General features: G+C 34.3%; 1 protein-coding gene across 1 annotated transcript; it reads left to right on the forward strand.

Moving 5' to 3' along the window:
* Positions 1-9489: 9489 nt before the first annotated feature.
* Positions 9490-11738, forward strand: LOC112749970 (peroxidase C1C-like). Its single transcript, XM_025798425.3, has 2 exons — positions 9490-10277; positions 10816-11738. Exons 1-2 carry the CDS (start codon positions 9801-9803, stop codon positions 11590-11592), a joined length of 1254 nt encoding a protein of 417 aa, XP_025654210.1. The 5' UTR covers positions 9490-9800; the 3' UTR covers positions 11593-11738.
* The last annotated feature ends 11958 nt before the right edge of the window (positions 11739-23696 follow it).

Raw genomic sequence — 23696 nt, forward strand, 5'->3', positions numbered from 1 at the left:
TGTTTCCTTGCTGATTTATCCTTGTTAGTAATTTTGGTCTGGACTGAAAATTTTCTCATAGTGATCTTTGACTTGCGATATTTTAGAGTTCATTTTATAATTTATTTATTTATTGGAAATTTTGCTCCTTCTCTATATTCAAAAGATTATAGTTCTAGTTCTAGGGTTCATGCTGTTTCTATTTCTATTGGTATTTTTTTTGGCTAGTTGGTTCCTCCTCCAACTCTGTGCCCACGAGGCCATGATTAATTTTTCTCCATTTTTTAAAATTAATTATGATAAATATAACCGGCTCCTTTGTTGACCTTTTTTTTCGTTTGAATAGATTCATATTGATTTTATTCTGACTTTTGTCTTCTTTTTCTGGAATAATTTTGAATGGGTCTACTTCAACCCCATTTCAAAAGAGGCATGTTATGAGTTACTTCATGAATATCAAAAGAGTACATCTAATTTAAGCAATATTTCAGTGGAATTTACACAAGAGCTTAAGATTAATGCAGATGAAAATGATGATGTTGGTTATCAATTGTATATTAGACAAAAGAAGAAGGAAAAATGTTCATTTGTGAATACATAATTTGATCACTATGTAGAGAAATATGTTCATCCTCTAACTCCTGATTTTGATATATTAGCTTGGTGGAAGATAAATGAAGTTAAGTTTTCAACTCTTCAAAAAATTGCAATAAACATATTTTTCATTTTCGTGTCTACTGATATTTCTGAGTCTTCTTTTAGCATGAGTGGTCATATAATTGCTACTCAGTGTGGTAGTCTTCATGAAAATACAGTGGAAACTCTTATACGATGAAAGCTCTTATGTGCAATCAAAATGGTTGTGGGCAGCATGTCATCAAAGAGGTTATTTATGTTTTTAATTTTTTAATTTGTTTGAAAATTATAATTGTGTTAAAATTATATATTATAAAATTGTTGTATTTGATTTTTAAGTGAAAAATCTGATTATCAAACTGCAAATGATAACGATGGATTTTTTGAATTGAGGGAAGAGTAATGTTGCAAGAACTTGGAAATAAAAAAAATGTCTGAAAATACTTACCTTTGTTTATATTATTTATTTTAATTTTATTAAGAACTTGATGATCATGCTACTTGTAATTTATTTTGGATTTTTTTAAGATTTTATTATTTTTAATTTTAATTTAAACTTAATTTTTTTATTTTATTAATATAATAATATGTATGTTTATAGTTTTATGTTGGATTTTTTTAATATTTTATTATTTTTAATTTTAATTTAAATTTAATTTTTTTTTATTTTATTAATATGTATGAAATTTGAAATGATTGAATTTTATATTTATTTTTAAAAAATTTGATATTTCTACGGATAAATATGATAGGATAGAGTTTAGAATTTTAGAGTGCAGGTAGAGTTAGGGTTGAGAGATTCTCAACTCGCAGATAGAATAGAATAGAATTTTAATAAAATTCTTAACCCATAAATAAAATTAAATTAAAGTCTAAACCCTACTATATCCTATTCATTATCAACCCTAATTCCTAAAAGTAATTGTGGCTTAATCTTTTGTTTTGTCTTTGGCCTGTGCCCCTTTTAATATAACAAAAAAAAAAAAAAAAAAAAAAACTTCAACAATTTATGTTTCCACTATATCAAATGTGTGTTGTTTTCTACTACCATCTATATTTCAATTGTAATAGCATAGTCTTGCTCGTATAACTCCTTAAAAATAACGTGTCATCTCATGTCTAATAAAATTTTAAGATCTATTAATAATGAATTTTTTAATTAAATTTTTGGTCAAAGTGCAAAACAATTAGTACTATCTTTTAATAATAGTTCATCTTTTTCTTATTCTTCTGCATAATGACCACTTATCTCACTCTATTTCACTAAATAGCGTTCTCATTCATATATTTCCGTCAAAAACATATATCGATGTAGTGTGTGAAAGAGCCTAACATCAGAAATAACACAAATTTTTAATATAAGAATAATATAAAAATACTTATAATATAATATGACAGTAATTATAAACAAGTAAATATAATAAATAAAGTAATAACAAGAACATATCAAAATTTTAACGTAAAAAATTTTTTCAATGTGAGAGGTAAAAATCACAAATTATCCAGATTAATAAAATAGTTTTACTATAATCAAATGAGGTACAAGAAATTCTCAAACAAAGCACAAATCGTGCATATAACCAGCCAATGGCGGAGCTTAGTTCAGACAAGGGGGGCCACCCCCCAAACTTTTTATAAAAAATTTAGTAGTACTTTTTCAAAAGATAAAAAATAGTTCAATTGACTTAAATACTTTACTATGACTTAAAGTATCTAATAAGTTTAATAAACAACACTCTCTCTATCTTTAAGTTCAAATATAAAAAATTAGATATTTTTTATGTATTTAATTTAATATTATTTTATATTTTACTATTTATTTAATTTAAATTTTTATATGATAAAAAATAATAGAATATTCAATAAGTATTAATATTATTGTATTTGTATAAATTGATAAAAAAATTTAATAAATATTATAAATTTTAATATTTGTCCTTCTAACTTTTTCTTTACATATTTTACAGGATATATATTCAAAATTTTATATAAAATAATAATGAAAAATCAAAGAATTAATACATTTTTTAAGATGAATGCTAATATTTAAGAAGGAGAACATATAACTTTTACAATATCAACACCTATAGATAGTTCTTCTACTTTAATGAATCACGAAGAAAGTGAGATAGTGAGATATAACCTTCAAAAGTTCAAAAAGTTACATCTGATGACTTTAATCTTAACTTTTTGGAACGAGATCTTGAAAAACGGCTTTAAATTTGGCAATATCACCCAAACCAGAAAGATGAGATTAGACGAACTTATCTTAAATGGGGTCCATCTCAAAAACACTTTGACAATTATTTTCTATTTCGCCCCCCCAAAATTTTTTTTCAAGTTCCGCCACTGTAACCAGCCAAAACATTAAAGCACTAAAGCTTACAAATGAGAAGCAAGAAGATGAAAAATATCCAAAATAGAGCTACTGTTCGAATCTTATTTCTCCCTTTAAAGACCACAAATCAAAATCTCTACCGTTCAGAATGAAGAATAAGATGAGAAAAATCTGCAGTCCAAATTTCACATTGATCCAATGGTGAACAAATGAGAAACGTTTATTCAAAGATTGTTACTCTGCATAAAAATGAAAAATCTATTTTCTCTCTTGCGAAACTAATTTCTCTCACAGAAGACCACTAATCTACATCTCCATCGTCTAGAATGGAGAACAGTATAAGAGAAAACCGTAGTTCAAATTTTAGGCAGATCCAACGGTGAACAAATGAGAAAATACTATTTGAAATTTACTACTTTGCATAAAAATGGAAATTCTATTTTCCCTCTTCTCTCTCACTTTGATAGCTATATTCTCACTCTCAAAATGACCCTCAAAAATCTAATTAGGGTTCTGACATAATGGTGCAAAGCAAAACCTCAAAAAATTGGGCTTGGGTCTCAGAAAGAAGAGAACAAAAAGCCCAACAAATCTCCCCCTTCTCGACTAGGTGGAGGCCCTCGCCATTCTGGCAATCAAACAACATGTTTCAAGCTTATCTTTTGATATTGCTTTTTTCATCATATCTGCACCATCATCAGTGTGAACTTTCTCAAGTTTCAACAACTTGGAATCTAACATATCCCGTATCCAGTGATACATAACATCAATATATTTAGATCTTGCATGAAAAGTAGAATTCTTAGCAAGATGAATAGCACTTTGACTATTACACAACAACACATAACGGTCTTGCTTGAAACCAAGCACTACAAGAAACTTCTTTATCCACAATAACTCTTTACATGCTTCAGTTGCTGCAATAAACTCTGCCTCTGTGGTAGAAATTGCAACACCCTTCTGTAATCTTGACTGCCATGAAATAGCTCCCTCTGCAAATTTGACCAAATAACTTGAAGTAAACTTTCGAGAATCAACATCTCCTGTCATGCCTGGATTAGAGAGAAAACGACTCACAGTACCAACCGCATGAGCAATATCTGGTCTAGTACACACCATAGCATACATCAAACTTCCAACAACTGAGGCATAAAGAATTTCATTCATTACTTATTTCTCCTCATCAGTGGTTGGACACTGCTTGGTACTCAACTTAAAATGAGGAGCAAAAGAACTAGCAATACATTTGGCATTATTCATGCCAAACCTTTGAAGCACATTCTTTATGTACTTCTCCTGTGACAAATAAAGCTTCTTGGAATCTCTATAATGAGTAATAATCATGCCTAAAATCTGTTTGGCAGGACACAAGTCCTTTATAGCAAAGAACTTGCTCAACTGTTTCTTCAATTTATTAATCATCAAAGCATTCTTACCCACAATTAAAATGTCATCCATATAAAGCAAAAGAATGATAAAATCATCATCATAAATATTTTGCACAAATACACAATGATCTGAAGTTATCTTACGGTAACCATGCTCTCCCATAACAGATTTAAATTTCTTGTACCACTATCTTGAAGCTTGCTTCAACCCATAAAGACTCTTCTTAAGCCTGCACACAAAATCTTCCTTTCTTTTAACAACAAAGTCTTCCGGTTGCTCCATATAGGATCTCCTTATCTAAATCACCATGAAGAAAAACTGTCTTCACATCCATTTGCTCAATCTCCAGATCAAGAGAAGCTGCTAATTCGAGCACAGCACGAATAGATGACATCCTCATAATAGGAGAATAAAATCTCCTCATAATCAACACTTTTTCTCTGACTAAAGCCTCTAACAACCAATTTGGCTTTATATCGAGGCTTAGAATTGTGTTTTTCATTCTTGATTCTGAATATCCATTTGTTCTTCAAAACTCGCATACCTTTTAGTAGTTTCACCAACTCATAGGTATCATTCTCAGGCAAGGACTTTATTTCTTCTTGCATAGCTTCAATCTATTGAAATTTGCTTCCATCTTCAACAGCCTCTCCAAAACATTCAAGTTTTCTCCCATCAGTCAACAAAACAAACTCATGTGGAGAATACCTTGACAAATGCTTTCTCTCTCTTATAGACCTTTTGAGTGCATTTGCAGAAATTTTCAAAGATAGTTGTTCATCTTAATCATCATTACCTACTTCATTAAGGGTTGGATCAACTGTTCCATCTTCACCTGCACTTGTATCATGCTCATTATTTTGAGCTTTAACTCTACCATCTTCTACTATAGGCATAGAGGGAATCCAAGTCAGAAAAATCATCACTAGACTGAACCATCGACTTCTTTGCATTATCAATATCCTTCAATGTTTGGTCTTCAACAAAGACAACATCTCTACTACGAATCACCTTCTTGCTAACAGGATCATAAAATCTGTAACCAAACTCATCCATGCTATAGGCAATAAAAATACACTGCCTAGTCTTTACATCAAACTTGGATCTCTCATCTTTGAGAATATGAACAAAGGCTTTACATCCAAACACTCTTAAACGATCATAAGAAACATTTTTACTTGACCATACATTCTCTGACACTTTAAATTGCAAGGAAACACATGGTGTCCAGTTCAAGACATGAACAACAGTGCTCAAAGCTTCACCCCAAAAGGATTTTGCCAATTCAAACTGTGACAATAAGCACTTAACTCTTTCAACCAATATTCTGTTCATCCTTTCAGCCAAGCCATTCAACTTAGGAGTCTTCGGAAGAGTCTTTTGATGTCTTATACCATGCTCTTTACAATAAGCATCAAATGGATCTGAGTACTCACTATCATTGTTAGTACGAATACATTTCAACTTTTTTCTAGTTTCTCTTTTAACAGAAGTTTGAAATTGCTTGAACACATTCAAAACTTGATCTTTGGTCTTCAAAGTGTAAACCCATAATTTTCTAGAATGGTCATCAATAAAGGTTACAAAATAGATAGACCCTCCAAGTGTTATTGTCTTCATCGGCCCACATACATCAGAATGCACCCAAATCAAGTATCTCCAGCTTCCTTAAAGGTGGATGGCTCTTGAAAGAAATCCCGTTTTATTTTTCAGCAAAGCAATGGTTGCACTTTTGTAAAGCAATCTTACAACCAGATAAAAGATTCCTCTTGGATAACATATTCATACCTTTCTCACTCATATGACATAATCTCTTATACCATAAATCAGTTCCATCAATAAACTCAGTAGCATTAACAACATATTTCACAATCTTTACTTGAGTTAAATAAAGATTAGAGTGTCGTGTACCTCTAGCAACAATTATGGAACCTTTGGTGAGCTTCCAACTATCACGAGAGAATGAGCTATCTAAGTCTTCATCACACAACTTACCAACAAAAAGTAAGCTCAACTGAATATCTGGAATATGCTTCACACGCTTCAAAGTCAACTTGGTACCATTGGAGGTTTCTAAGCAAACCTGTCCAACACGGGCACATTTTGTAACACCTTGATGAGCCATTTTTACATCACCAAAATTAGCAGAAGTATAAGATGTAAAGAAATCCCTCCTAGATGTAACATGACTAAAAGCACCACTATCAATCATCCAACTAGTGCTATTATCAACAAGGTTAACAGATTCAAACTTCTCAACAAGAAGAAAATCATCATAAGTTACATTAACCTTGTCTTCAATACTACCATCATCTTTATTTTTGCTCTTGTCTTTACTTGCCTTGGATTTCTCCTTTTTTAGCTGCCAACAAAATTTTTTCACATGTCCCTTTTGACCACAATGATGACACTCAATATTTTTATCTAGACTCAAAAACAAGAACATCTGAATGTGTATTTGATGTGTCTTGTAACTTTCTTCTCATTTCTTCATTTAAAACACTGCTCTTGGCAAGATCCATAGAGATTACATAATTAGTAGCAGAATTGGACAATGAAATTCTAAGAATTTTTCACGAGTCTGGTAAGGAACCAAGAAGTAACAATCCTTGAACCTCTTCATCAAACTTGATACCCATGGAAGATAACTGATTTATTATTCTTTGAAAGTTATTCAAGTGATCTATCATTTATGTCCCATCTGTATATTTCAAAGCCAACAACTGCTTGATCAAAAATATCTTATTATTCCCAGTTTTTCGAGTATACAACTATTCAAACTTAATCCAAAGGGTCCGAGCATGTGTCTCTCCAGTAATATGGTTCAACACATTATCGTTAACCCACTGCCTAATATATCCACAAACTTGTCTGTGTAACAAAGTCCAATCGTCATCAGATTTATCATTAGGCTTTTTTGTACCAAAAACTAGTTGATAAAAATTCTTGACATAAAGCAAATCTTCTATTTTTTATTTCTACAAATCATAATTAGGACCACTAAGAGTGATCATTCTACTAGTATTAATATTAGCTTCCATTGTTCACAGAATCACAAGACCAGAAAAATACCAACAAGCTTTGATGCCAATATGAAAGAGCCCAACATCGAAAACAAGAAAAATATCCAACACGAGAACAATATAGAAGCACTCACAACATAATATGGCAGTAACTATGAACAAGCAAATATAGCAAGTAAAGCAATAACAAGAACACACCAAGATTTTAACGTGGAAAACCTCCTCAATGTGAGAGGTAAAAACCACGAGTCATCCAGACCAATGAAATAGTTTCACTATAATCAAATGAGGTACAAGAGAGTCTCAAACAAAGCTCAAATCGTGCATATAACTAGCCAAAATATCAAAGCAACAAAGCTTACAAATGAGAAGTAAGAAGATGAAAAATACCCAAAAAATAGAGCTGCTGTTTGAAGCCTATTTTTACCTCTACAGATCTCAAATCTAAATCCCACTATCCAAAATAAAGAACAAAATGAGAAGAATTTGCAGCCCAAATTTCACATTGATCCAACGGTGAATGAATGAGAAATTGCTATTCAAAGATTGCTGCTTTGCATAAAAATGAGAAATCTATTTTCTTTCTTATGAAGTCAATTTCTCTCACTGCATACCTCTAATCAACATCTCCAAAATAAAAAATGGAGAACAAAATAAGAAGAAAATGTTCAAATTTCAAGCCGATCCAACAGTAAATAAATGAGAAACTGCTATTTAAAATTTACTGCTTTACATAAAAACAAAAATTCCATTTTTTCTCTTCTTTCTCACTTTAATAGTTATAATCTCACACTCAAAATGACTCCTAAAAATCTAATTAGAATTATGACACCATAAGTGTAAAGAGACACTCCAAATAACTAAACTTGAACCTCACAAAGAAGAAAAAATCCAACAGTGTGTTGCAATGAAAAAATGTGACGATGTTTATCATTAATTCATGATGTGTGCTTTGGCCGTATTAATTCGAACGTTAAATGATATGTACCTTATATTTATATTTGGTATATTTTTTTTGGATTATGCTACGTGTACATCAAAATCAGTCATCAAAGTCAATTATCAGTATAAAATACATGTTAGAATATAAATATACATTAAAAATAAATTAAACCACACATTAAAAATATATTGGTGGTTAATTTTAATGACTGATTTTAGTGTACAAATAGTATTTCTCATCTTGTTTTTATGGCATACTTTTTTTTTTCTTCTCTAATTTTTTATTAATCATTCTTAACACTAAATTATAATGTATATAAAAGAAGTTTACAAAAAAAAGTGATATTTATTTTAAACTCAAGTTAATATTAAGTGACTATTTATAAGAAGTCTCTTTTTATGAATAATAATTAAGATATAGATACCTGTTAAATATAACAGTGTAGTTAAACATATCAAAATATTTGATGATTTTTAATTATTATTTTTTTTTATTTCCTTAACTTATTTTTTCATTATTTCTAGATGAGATTTTATAACTACTGCGCTTCACATGGTACTTGACTGATAATTTGACCTCGAGCTCCTGGTGTTGGACTTGACTTTGAAGATTCTCTTAATTTTGTTCATCTTTCTTTTTGTCATAGTAAAAGAGAAAATAAATGCCCACAAAAAAACAGGAAAATATTGCTAAGCAAGACGCTAGATAATAGAAATGCCGCATAACCTAAACCAACATCGAGGGCTCAATAAAGCTCCAAATAAAAATACGGTAAAAATTTAAGTTTAGTTAATTTTATATAAAATTAATAATTAAAAATTATTAAATAATTTAATTTATTTAATTAAATTTTTATTTAACATTTCTCGATTATTAATTTCACGTATAATTGATTAACCTGAGTTTTCACTTGAAAATATATTTTCTCTTTATATTTATATATTCTTATAAAATTCTAAATGATACGAGGGTCGAAATACTTTTAATATACATTATTGTCACGCTCTCAACCATGGGATAAAACAAAGGGAAGAGAGGAGGCCCACCGCACATAAACTAAATATCAAAAGTAGAAAAAATGAATTGTAGCCTCAAACTATAATTAGCAGCCTAATTAATTTTCCTCAAATTTATCTATATCCACCATTTTAAGGCTTCTCTCTTATCTGGAAAACCCAAACGGAATTTCCCATGCCAATCTCTGAACGCAAAACAAACTAACACAGGTTCATAATAACCAACACAACGGTTTTCAATCTCCATATATAGACAGCAACCTAATAAAACACACCGTCAAACTAAAGCAATGTTCTATTCGCTCTTGCGAACACAACAATTTCCCTTATAGTTACTTGAAGAAAATTAACCATAACAATATTAGAAACTACCAACTCATCATAGTTGTTTTGAGCTAAAACTCTATTGAATTATAAAAAGGCTTCCTCAATTTCTCATACCTCAAACCAATCGAGTTATCATTATTTTGCTTAAAATGAAGTTGCCACGGCCACTGCTGGTGGCGCTTTTGGTGCTGAGCCTGATCGTCGTTCCTTCAAAGGCAGATCTGGATGACTTTTTCAACGGCTTCGGCTTTCACTTCAGACATGGACGACAACAACAACAACAACAAGAACAACAAGAACAACAGGCTCAAGGAAATGATAATCAAGACCCGCCGGGAGCCCAAGTAAACGAGCCCAGGGGTTCATATATTGCTGGTGCATACGGCATAGGAGGATCGCCGCCGCCACCTCAACAGACGGCTGTTCAGCCTGCAGAGCCGGCTGATTTTAAGCCTGCACAGACGGTTATTACTAATAACTTAGGTGGTCTGTCGGTGGGGTTCTACGATAGAAGTTGCCCTAATGCAGAGAAGATTGTGGCTGATTGGTTGGCAGAACTTATAAAGACAAATCCATCTGCACCTGCTAACTTTATTCGTCTTGCATTCCATGATTGTGCTGTTGGTGTAAGTCTTTCTAAACTAATATTATTATATTCATAAAAAATTGGAAACTTAGTTGTGTTCGTCTAGGGATTTTAACTATCAACCTCACAGCTATATATGAATGTTCACCACAAAAACATTTGATTATTCTAATGACGCACTTTGCTAAAAGATTATTTAAAACCTACGTAATTGTATATACATGTAGAGTTTAATTTAGATAAAGAAACATAATTTATCAATTCATTCAATCACCTTTGTTTTATGGATGATATTTAATGTTGATATAAAAAGAAGTTAATTTAAAATAAAAATTCAATGCAGTTATTTTCATGTAAAATTAATAATTATAAATTATTAGATAATTTAATATGTCTGATTAAATTATTATGTAATAATTTTTTAATTATTTACTTTATATAAAAATAAAATGTGAATTTTTACGTTAATTTAATAAGAACAGAGTTACATGACTAACAAAATTTATCCTTTTTTACCTATAATTGACATGTTACATTTCTCATTTAATAATTATATTTGTGGGCATGGTTTTTAATAGGGTTGTGATGCCTCGATCTTGCTAGACTCCATTGGGCAAGGAGATAAAGTGGAGAAGGGTTCAATCTTCAACGGAATGAGCCTCAAAGGTGCCGATCTGATCGACGACCTAAAAATGAGATTGGAGGAAGAGTGTCCACAGACAGTGTCATGTGCAGATGCGATTGCTTTTACAGCCAACGAGGCGATGGCAATAGCTGGGGGAGTCCGCCAGCGTCCTCTAGGAGGACGCAGGGACGCCCTCAACTCCCTGGCTACCCTGGCAGATCAGAACCTGGCCTCGCCAACTGCCACGATAGACCAGATGTCCGCAATCTTTAAGAGGCTAGGTTTCAATCAAGAGGAAATGGTGGTGCTCTTGGGTGCACACTCCGTTGGTACAGCACACTGTGATCTTTTCATGGATAGGGTTTACAACTTCAGAAACACGCAGAAGCCTGATCCAGTGCTTCCATTGCCATATGTGGAAGATTTGAGGAGACTTTGCGCTAATCCTGGAACACCACAATTCAGGAACCCTAATGTGAACTTTGATGAAACGCCTTATGCATTGGACAACCGCTACTTCAAGAACCTTGTACAGAACAAGGCTTTGTTGCTGTCGGATTCTTCGTTAAAAGATGATCCTAGGACGGGTCCCACCGTGAGACAGATGGCGGAAAATGATACGTTGTTCCCAAAGAGGTTTGCTGAGTTGTTCACTAAGATGACTACTTTTAATGTGCTCACTGGTCTTCTTGGAGAAGTTAGGAAGACTTGTAGGTCCACTAATAATTGATTATTACTATTATAGTATTATATTACTATTATTATTGTTGTTGTAATTATTATTCATATTCTTGTTAAAGTATGTGTGTATGTTAATGATAACTTCTATCAACAGGAAAGAAAAATCGATATATAAAGATGCCTTTTGACTATGAATACTTAACGTCTTATTATTGATTATTATTTGCTTTGTTTGTTAACTACTGAATATTGTGGCCTCTGGGTTCGTTCTTTTCATTTTGTAATTTTTCAATCAAGCTAAGTGTTTATAGCTAACGACTTTTTAATGGAATTGTTTGAGAAAAGATGAATGTTACCACTTGCACACAATTTTTGGCAAATACACTCGCCATTTTAAGTAATAAAGTGAAAAATTAAGTATTGTCTTCAAAGAAATTATCAATTACTGAAATTAACTTATTAAAGACAAGAATTTGAAATTGAGAGTTTAAACAAATAAAAATGAATATGTACTAGAACATTTGATTTTAACTATTTATTATGTAATTGAATATTTATTATCATGTTATTTGTAATTCTCTTACACACAAAACTTCACACTTAAGTGGTAAAGTAAAGGTAATGAGATATTACGACACCTAAATAAAAAAAGTACATAGTATTTAAAGAATAATAATATATCTAGGAGTTTATGAAAAAAAAAAAACAAATATATATATATATATATATATATATATATATATATATATATATATATATATATATATATATATAAAAGCTTTGGAATAAGATAAATAATAAGATCTAGGTTCGACCTACGAAGAAAAAATCGGTTAGAATATTACAAAAACAAAAAATATACAAAAATACATTATATTTCTCCAAAATAAAATCTCTAACAGGAATATACATACACTATTTAAAAGTAGAGAAAAATGTTACATAAGCCAAAATAAAGTAAAACTATCAGTCTTCTTCGCTTCGCCAACGAGTCCTGCACTCTCAATGAGATGTATCACGTTCTATATCTGTAAAATAGAAAATTTCACAATGGGTGAGAATCCAAAGGTTCTCAATAGGATAATAGTTTCAAATAGAGACTATATAAAAATACATGAACCCATTTGACAGTCCTAGTCTCCAAATTCACAAGTTCAATCCTAAAGTTCAACTAATTCCAACAGGATTAAATTACTAAGTCTCAACTCTGTAACTATCTCTAGTCTCAGTCATTTCTAGTATAACATCAGCATCACTCTAATATCCAATTATTCATTCTGGTATTCAATTCAGTGATTTAATTTATTACCAGTCTCACCAAATCTCAAGCAGTCAATATCTCAAATACAATCTCAATCTCACAATTGGATCAATCATAATTAATAATCAATATGCGGTTAAAGTGCTAAATTTAACATACTCTCAACTACTAAGTCATTATTACTCTCGATATTATAATTTATTAATTCAGTATCCAATTTAGTGGTAGCATACACAATTAATAGTCAATACAAATCAAACACAACTAGAAAATAAATATAGCAAGTAATACAATTAGCAATTAACAGAATATTCAAGTAGGCAAACTAAGTATAATATGGATACTCAAACAATTTCAAATAAATGCACATGATGCATATCTGTCATACTGACCACGAGTTCATGTGTCGGTTAAACTGCTAGAACCCAACATACCCAATAGCTAACTCGGATATCGTCTCTCTGTTGCGCATCCCCATGAGGCATATAATCGAGGGAGTGTGCCCACCACCTTCTCTTGGAGGCAATCATCATGAAAGAATAAATCAAGAAAGAGTGTCCTACCACCTTTTCTTGTGAGGTCGTGCCATACAGATAGAGGGATTAGTGCCCTACCACCTTGCAGACAAAGAGAGTGTGGAAAAAAAACAAGCGAAATGAAACCACCGTCTTGCCTGGTGCAGGCGCCAAATCAACAACTATGAACAAGCGGGATATAACCACCGACCTTGCCCGAAACAAATATTAAATCAATACGCAAGCGGGACGAAACCCACGACCTTGCCATGCAAGTGGGATAATGCCACTGTCCTTGCCAATCAATAATCATCATCGATTTCAAACACGCAAGTAAAATAACACCACCGTCCTTATCAAATCGATCATTTAGACCACAATCAATCATAATCATTTACTTTAATCAATTTCATGAGTTATTAGATTCATTAACCCCAGTTCTTTATTATCAATTACTCAATTTTGTTCTCTCGTAAGCGAGATAACACTATCGTCCTCACCATGGGTGAAAATTCACCGTTCCACACAGTAAATTATACACTAAGAAAGCGGGATGATACCACCGTCCTTGTGAAGTAAGAAATCAATATCACATTTAAAACCAAGTCACAATTTCATCCAGTTTTGGAAGATACATCCTAACATAACCCCATTTTTTCATTACTAATCAACCTCATATTTTTGTGAGCAGGATAAAACTACCATCCTCACTGCAGGTGGGACAAACCTCTATTCCTGCAATATTTTATCCGGTTAACCAAGTATTTATCTGGAAATTAATCAATTCAATTTGCCATAGCACTCACTACAACATATCAAGGTTCTAAAAATCGAATCGATCATTGAACCGTTCTAGCTACTGATTTACTGATTTACTGGTCCAACCAGTTCAACCGTAATTCAACCAAAATAATCATTTTATAATAAAATAACAAATAAGCTAACTAACAGCAAAGTTTCCATATTAACTAACAACAGTTATTCAAAATTTGTTACAATAAAGTATAAAACCATAAAAAGATGTACTATCTTCTACATTTCAATCAAAGAAAATACCTAATATATATGTTATTTTCCAAAAGAAAAAATAGAAAATAAATTAGAGAAAGAGTGAGAGACTATTTCATGCCACTGTTTCACAGTAACTTCACAACTGTTTTATTTGCAAAACAAGGTCATTTACAACATGAGCTAGTACTAGAAAGAAAATGAAAGCTTTCACAGCCAACTAGACAGAATTGCTTGCCTATTTAGAAAAGAGTAATCACCCAAATTTTGGTTCAAAAGAAACAATTTGGTTTTCAAAAGTATATGCATTATTCTATCTGACATATTTATAAAAGAAAAGAAAAGAATAAACTACTTTACTTACTAGTTACTACCATATGTCACAAAATTTAATGCCTTCTATCTACTAATATGCAACAATAACTAACAAAGGCTATGGGATCAAAGACATACAGATTACTATGACTTATTGAGGAATATAAAAGAATATATTCACACATCAACAAACAAAGTTACACATCCAATTTAAAAAAGAAACTAAAAAGTTAATTTCTAAAGTGGGTCACAAGATTTACATCCTTAATCATCACAGGGCCAACCTCAGAGAGAAGGTCCAAGCATGGTGGTAGAATCTCTTTGGAAGTAGGGATTGAGCCATACTAAACCAATAGGAACAATTTTAACATGGCAAGTTTTCATCTTTTACTCAATGAACAATTTATTAAATCAACAACAACAACAACACAATATAACAATCAAAAGTTCAGGAACAACACTAAAATAATAATTTATCAAATTAACGAATTAATAAGATCAATTAAAATGGAAAATCAAAATAACAAGAACAATTAAAATTTTAAACTACAGCAAACCAACAACAAAATAAGAACTAGAAAAAAACATACTAATCATGAACACAACAATCAAATAAAATAATAACTGAATAATTAATACAAGAAAGAACAAGAAGAAGAAAAAAATCACCCTAGAATGGAGCAGTTCTGAAATTCAAACAGCACAGGGAGAGGGAGGAGCTTTAAAATGCGACGGAGATGGCTGAACGTAGGTTGAATGGTGCAGGATTTATAACCCACAAACTAACCGGCAAGTATATCGGGTCGTACCAAGTAATACTATCAGGTGAATGAGGGTCGATCCCACGAGGATTGATGGACTAAGCAACAATGGTTGATTAATTTGCTTAGTTAGACAAACAGAAAATGGTGTTTTGAGAGTTTAGAAACATTAACAGTAAATCAGAAAATCAGAAATGCAAGCAGTAAACAAGTAGTGAATAGTATATGGAGAAACAGTTAAGACTTCAGAGATATCTATCTTCCGAATTGACTTTTCTTACTAACTATTTTAATCATGCAAGATTCAATTCATGGCAAACTACATGTGAATAAACCCTAATTCCTTAGAATTTTTTAGTCTCCTCTAACCTTCATCAACCGCCAATTCCTTGGTCACTTAATTCCAATTAGAGGGTGAAGTTCAATTCTAGTTATATGCCACAAAAATCCCAATTACCCAAATATAAGAAGATTATATGTCACGTATCCCGTTAAGTCCAGATAATTAGAAATTTAGGAGAAATTATTTTCAAGCTATTGTTCAAGTAAAGAGCTTTTTCAAGTTATACAAGAACTCAATTAGAACCAAGGTCATACTTCCGTTCCACCCGGATTCATAAAATAAAGAACGAAAACAATTCTTGAAGTATAAATCAGTACATGAATTAAAATAGAAAAGTAATATTATCAATCTATACAATAGACAGAGCTCCTAATCTTAATAGTGGAGGTTTAGTTGCTCATGATTCAGAGAGAAAAATAGGATTCTGAAAAACTGTAAATTGCGAAATGAGGTAGAAGAGAGGAAAAGAGCCTGAAGGGCTGATTTGTTTCCCTTTTATATCTAATCCTAATTAATGTAAAATATATTTCCTAAAAACTAAATAATATCTTTTCCTAATTATAAAAGAAATAAAGTTTAATCAAAATTTATTAATTGATTCTCATAGCCTTATGTAGACGAATTGGGGACCACTTGTGCGTTGAAGGTTGGCGCCGAACTTGAAGGGAGTCAAGTTCGGCGTGGACTAGGCAGCAAGTTCGTCTTTACTTCTTGGCTTGTGGCGCCAAACTTGACAATGGTCAAGTTTGGCGTGGGATGTTGTACGCAAATGTCCCTTGGAAGCTTTCCATGCTGGTGCCGAACTTAAGGGTTTCCAAGTTTGGCGTGGAGGTTGTGCGTGGAGCTTCCTTTGGAGCGTTGATGCTGGCGTCGAACTTGAGTAAACTCAAGTTCGGTGTGGAGGTGGCAGCAAGCATTCCCTTGGATTTCTTGTTGTGGCGCCAAACTTGGGAAATCCAAGTTTGGCGTGGATGAAGCAGCCTTGATTCTTCACTCTCTCCATTCTCTATCCTTGATTTCAACTCCGTTAAATTCGTCCAAAACGCTACCTGAAATAAACAGAATTGCACACAATTCAAAGTAGCATTCATAGTGGCTAAAATATATTAAATCTTGATTAAACTTAGCAATTCAAGTGCAAATTCACTAGGAAAAGACAGGGAAGATGCTCACGCATCACAACACCATACTTGAATTGTTGGTTGTCCTCAAGCAACAAAAATCAGTACATGATTAAGATGTGAATTTGCATGAGAGGTGAGAGTTCAATTATGTTCATGTCTCTTCTTGAAGTGGGGTTTATCTATTATAATTTTGAATAGTTTTGGCATCTCACTCTCCTTTGAACCAGAGGAATGTCGCTGTCATTCAGAATTAGAATCCGGATCATATTATGAATTCTCTGATCTTTATACTTTAGTTTAATCCTTGAACACAGCAATTATCCTTTAATTCTCAAGTACTTGGTGCTTTGCACCTTGAGCCTAGCCGTGACTTTATATGCTCTGTCTCAATGGTTAATTGACACAAGAACACTACAAGCACTTAACTGGGGAACTTTCTTGAAGTTCTGATTTTTCTTTTAGCTACTCCCAGACAGTGGTGCTCAAAGCCTTTGGCATACTCTGCTAATTGCATTTGATCTTGACTATAAATGTTCTGTCTCAAGGGTTACTTGAAACAAGAACACCACAAGCATATGACTAGGGAAACAACTCTTTGAGCTTTTAATCATGCCTGACCTTCCCTAGTCATTGATGCTTAGAGCCTTGGACCTTGCTTTTTTTTTTCTTCCTTTGCTGTTTCTTTTGCTTCAAAGATCAACTTTCACTAATTTTAGAAAATCCATAATAGCTCTCTAATTTTTTTTCCTTATACATCAACATCCTTTGATTCAAATTCAAACATGCACGATTCATGTCATGCATTCAGAATTACAGAGAACACCACCACATTTGATTAAATGAGACTACTTTCTTTCATAAACTCTTTTACTCATGCATTACATCTTTTTCTTCTTTCTTTTCTTTTGATTTCAAGCTCATTGAGCAATACATGAGACACTCTTTCAGAATAAAAATCAAATAATAAAATAAATAGTAAATTAAACTAGAACCTAGGAATTGAAATAACAACTGATCATGCAATAACAAAAAATAGTAGAAGACAGGAACCTAATAATAAAAATAGCAAAATAATAAGAAAAATGAAAAGGAACTGAGCCACCTCAATCTCCTTGGTGGGGATCTCTCTCCTCAGGCTGTGCTCCGTAAGGTCCTCTCAAGCGGCTGTAGTCCTGTCTCAGCTGAGAGATCTCCTGCCGTTGAAGGTTCTGATCAGCTCTTATCTCATCAAGAGTGGTACAGAGATGTGCCCAACGGCTATCCTGTGTGGCTCTCATCTCTTCTACAGACGCCATGTATTGCTGCCAGCGGCTGTCATTAGTGACCCTCATCTGCTTGAAGAGCGAATGATTGACGGTTTAGAATTCAGAATGAATTCTCGTTGCAAGTATAGTTTCTAAACCGAGCAATCATCCTTTCTTACAAACGTTTTGGTTGTCACAAGTAACAAACCCCTTTAGATTTTATAACCGAAGTATTCAAACCTCGGGTCATTTTCTCAAGGAACTGCAGGGAGGTATGTTCTTATTATTGGTTATGAGTTTAGTAAATTAGGAGCTTTGAAAGTAAGGAACAAGTAATTTAAATGACAAGTAAAATAAATTAATAATAATAAAATCTCTTGGCAAGGTATGAAAATTCAGAAGTCCTATCCTAGTTATCCTTATGAGAATTGAGTTTAATCTCACTTAGTTAACCTTTACGAAAGCAAGGGAAAGTCAAGTGGACTAATTAGTTAGATCCCTAAGTCCTAGCCAACTCCTAAGGAAAGACTAGAGTTAGTGGAATTCAATTCAATTAGCAAAAATAACAATTAACAATTACGATAAGTTTGATAACTCAAGAGCCTCCAGTTAATCAATTAAAGCCAAGAATATAAAAAGCTAAATAAGAATCATAAATCTGAAATATCTCAATTTATATCAAATAAAGAAAATCCTAACATGAATGGTTCATAAGCCAATTTGGCAACATAAGTAATTAAATAAAAGCATTAAAGTATCTGAAAGTAAAAGAGAAATATAAAGTAAAAGGAATATTGAACCTGAGGGGAAGTTGAAATAATAAGTTGAAATAATAAGAAATCCTAATTCCTTTAAGAGGAATCCTAATCCTAAAACCTAAGAGAGAGAAGAGAACCTCTCTCTCTAAAAACTACATCTAAACTATGAAAAGTGAATAATCGAATCATGATCATGAATGAATGGATTCCTCCACTTTATAGTCTCTAATATGTGTTTTCTGGGCCGCAAACTGGGTCAAAAACAGCCCAGAATTCGCTGGAGAAGAAATCTGCCACGCTGATTTTCGTCATTGCAATGCATCCACGTGGAGTACGCGTTCGCGTCGCCTAGTGTCAGGGAAACTATGAGATATTATATATCAAATCGAAGTCCCGGACGTTAGCTTTCCAACGCAACTGGAACCGCGTCGTTTGGACTTCTTTAGCTCAAGTTATGACAGTTTTAGTGCGAGAGGGTCAGGCTGACAGCTTTGCAGTTCCTTCAACTTCTTGTATTCCTTCCACTTTTGCATGCTTCCTTTCCATCCTCTAAGTCATTCCTGTCCTATAAACTCTGAAATCACTTAACACACATATCAAGGCATCGAGTGGTAATAAGAGAGGATTAATATTAGCAAATATAAGGCCAAAGAAGCATGTTTTCAATCATAGCACAAAATCAGGAAGGAAAATATAAAACATGCGATTTCTATGAATAAGCGTGAGAATAATGGATGAAAAACCACTCAATTTAGCACAATATAAACCATAAAATAGTGGTTTATCACTGCTCCATGGAGGATGCGAGTTGCTGCCAGTAATCTTGAGGAGGAAAGTAGTATCCCTGAGGCAGTGGCTGCTCCTCTTGAGCTCCTTCTTCAGCCTGTTCTACTCTTGGGAGTCTCTGATAGTCCCTTACCAGTTTTATAGTCTTCTTTGTGATGGACTTCTCGACTGGAATGGGAAAATCATTCTCTATCTTCACCCTAGCATCCTCACAGAGGCAGAAGATGAGATGTGGGAAGCCCAACCTGGCATTATCCTTGGTGTTGGTGGCGACATGGTAAATCTGCTGGACAATGACGTCCTCCACTTCCACTATCTCTCCTCTCATGATGCAATGAATCAGAATGGTCCGGTCCACAGTGCACTCGGACCGGTTGCTTGTGGGCATGAGAGACCGGCAAATAAAATGGTGCCATCCCCTAGCCAAAGGCGTCAGGTCACCGACTCTGATATGGCCTGGCTTCCCCTCTGCCCCCAGTTTCCACTGGGCTTTCAGAATACAAATATCAGCGAGTACTTGCTCTAATTACTAATCTCTGTTTACCCTCTCACTGTAGCATTCCTCTTCATCACGGTCTACGAGTGGTAATTGGAGGGTCTGTCTGATGGTCTCTAAATTAAAGTCAATTATTCTTCCTCTCACAAAGCTCCTGTGGTTCCTTTCATTGACTCTAGACACATCTTTATAAGTAATCCACAGGTTCCCATAAAATTCTTGAACCATTAATTGTCCCACCTGTGTGTGCGGATTGCACAAAAATTGCCATCCCCTTCTCTGAATCTCACGCTGAATTTTCAGATATTCATCCGGTTGGAGATTAAACCGCACTTCCGGTATAATCGGTATCTTGCTAGTGACTTCATAAAAGTGTTCTTCATGCAGTTTAGAGCAGAAGCGTCTTGAATCATGAGCACCAGTGGCCGGTTCCTTTCCTTTTCTCTTCTTGGAAGGTTGGGTGGTCTTTGGTGCCATAGAAATAATAGAATAAAACCAGCAAAGCAACAACACCAAACTTAAAACTATTGCTCGTCCTCGAACAAAATAAAGAAATACAAAGGGGAAGAACAAAGGAATGCAAAAAATTAAACAGAAGAAAATAAGAAATAATGCTAAAAATTTGTTTTCTTTGTTTTTTTTCTTTTTCTTTTTTTCTTTTTTTTTTAGAATGAAACAAAAAATAGAAAGGGGTATAGGAAGGAGGGGGTATTGGACAGAAAAGAGGGGGCACGGTTGGGGGTTGCGTTTAAGGGATAAGAGTATTTGAGGTGAGGAGTTGTGTGTTTCTAGGTTGGAGTTTATATAGGAAGGGGGTAGGAGATGGGTTGTGGCTTGAAGAATGATGGAAGGGGTGTAGTTGAGTTGTTGTGTGTGTGTTGAAGGAGTTGGGGTTTATATAGGAAAGGATGTGGGGTAGGTGCGTTGGGGTTCAGGAGGGTTTAATGTGTGGTCAAGAGAGGCAGGGTTACATGTGTTGTATGGGGAAAGAAAGAGGGGTGGGGTTCACGGGGTTGTTTTGGGAAGGGAGGACTTCACGGGATTGGAGTTGGGAAAAGGGTAGAGGGTTCAAGTCTTGTAGTGTTGGGAAGGAGGATTGGGGTTGTAGGGAATATATGGGGAATGGGACAAGGTCATGGGAAAGCTAGGGGGTTGGTGAAGCAAGAAGAAAAAGGAAAGGGAATCAGGAGGGGAGTGGGGACCAATGTCATTGAGATTTGGTTGTGAAGTTTGGCTGATTGTGATTGATATGGTTCACTAACTAGTAGCTGGCGCCAAACTTGATTAGAATCAAGTTCGGCGTTGTAGGTCTCGTGTGTGAGCCCCCCTCTCCACGTCAAACTTGGTGCAGCCCAAGTTCAACGTGAGCTCTCTATGTTTTTTTTTTTGGAACAAATCCATGCCAAACGCCAGGGGAGCCAAGTTTAGCATCCCCCTGGCAGAGAGTAATGTTGCGTCTGTACGCATCCCCCACACCGAACTTGAACAAGGTCAAGTTTGGCGTGGACTCTTGGCTCAATTGCACTCTATTTTACGTCGTTCTCCGTGCTGAACTTGGGAATTTCCAAGTTCGGCGTGGACCTTCCAGAGTCTAATTCCTCGTTTGCATGCACACACGGCACCGAACTTGAGTGGTCCAAGTTTTGCGTCAACCTTACAAAGTCAACCTTCTCCTGGGTAGGCAAAAATTTTTCTTAGTGTCCGGTTCCTATTCTAAAATTTCTTCATGATCAAAACATATGTAAAACAAAGGAAAAACTGTAAAAACTCAATAAAAATCAAATAAATAATAAAATCAACGCAACAGAAAATAAACTAAGGATACAAAATTATCGAGTTGCCTCCCGACAAAGGCTTCTTTAACGTCACTAGCTTGACGGTCAATCCTGCTAATTCAGCAGATGAACGAACCGTTGCCGATCAATCTCGCCTCCAAGATAGTGCTTCAACCTCTGACCATTAACTGTGAATTTCCTGTCAGAATTCTCTTCCTAAATCACTACATGACCATGTGGTGAAGCTCTGGTAACTACAAACGGTCCTGACCACCGGGATTTCAGCTTCCCAAGTAAGAGTTTGAGTCTTGAATTATACAGAGGTACTCTCTGACCTGGCTCAAAGACTCGGATGGCAATCTTTTTGTCATGCCATATCTTGGTTCTCTTCTTATAGAGCTTGGCATTCTCATAGGCTGAATATCTGAATTCATCAAGCTCATTCAACTGAAGTATTCTCTTAATTCCTGTAGCCTGAGCATCGAGGTTCAGATACTTGATTGCCCAGTAAGCTTTATGCTCCAGCTCAACTGGCAAGTGACAGGCTTTACCATAGACCAACTGATAAGGAGACATGCCAATAGGAGTATTGTAAGCTGTCTGGTATGCCCAGAGAGTATCATCAAGCTTCCTAGACTAGTCCTTCCTTGAAACACTAACGGTCTTCTCTAGAATCCTCTTGAGTTTCCTGTTGGAAACCTCAACCTGTCCACTTGTCTGAGGGTGATAAAGGGTAGCCACTTTATAACGAACTTCATATTTCTGCAGAAGTGAGTCCAGCTGTCTGTTACAGAAGTGACTTCCACCATCACTAATGAGTGTCCTTGGGACACCAAACCGACTGAAAATATATCTCTAAAAAAAGCTCATCACCACTTTGGCATCATTGGTGGGTAGAGCCACAGCTTCTACCCACTTGGACACATAATCAACTACCACTAGAATATAGTTGTTGGAATATGAGGGTGGAAAAGGTCCCATGAAATCAATACCCCACACATCAAACAACTCAAGCACAAGAATCTCCTGCTGTGGCATCTCATGGTTGGCAGGGAGATTCTTAGCTCTTTAACATCTGTCACAGCTCTTCACGAATGCTCCTGAATCCCTGAAGAGAGTCGGCCAATAAAACTTGCTCTGAAGGACCTTTGTAGCTATCCTTTCACCACCAAAGTGGCCTCCATAATCAGAGCCATGACAGTGCCAAAGAATTTGTTGTGTCTCTTCATCTGGAACACATCTCCGGATTATACCATCTGAGCATCTTCTAAAAAGGTACAGTTCCTCCCAAAAGTAGTATTTTGCATCAGTTAGTAGCTTCTTCACTTGTTGTCTACTGTACTCCTTTGGAATGAAATTCATGGCTTTGTAATTTGCAATGTCTGCAAACCATGGAGCCTGATGAATAAGGAATAATTGCTCATCTGAAAATGTCTCAGTCATAGCTGTGGGTGGTTGCACTCCTTCCTAAGGTTCAATTCTGGACAGGTGGTCAGCTACTTGATTTTCTGAACCTTTCCTGTCTTTTATTTCAATATCAAACTCCTGAATGAGTAACACCCATCTGATTAATCTTTGTTTAGAATCTTGTTTGGTTAGAAGGTACTTCAAAGCAGCATGATCAGTATAAACAATAACCAAAGAACCAATTAAATAGGACCTAAACTTATCAATAGCATACACAATAGCTAATAATTCTTTTTCTGTAGTTGTGTAATTCTTTTGAGAATCATTTAGCACACGGCTAGCATAGTAAATGACATGTAT

This window comes from Arachis hypogaea, chromosome 15 (genome assembly GCF_003086295.3).
Source record: "Arachis hypogaea cultivar Tifrunner chromosome 15, arahy.Tifrunner.gnm2.J5K5, whole genome shotgun sequence".
Taxonomy (NCBI): Eukaryota; Viridiplantae; Streptophyta; class Magnoliopsida; order Fabales; family Fabaceae; genus Arachis; species Arachis hypogaea.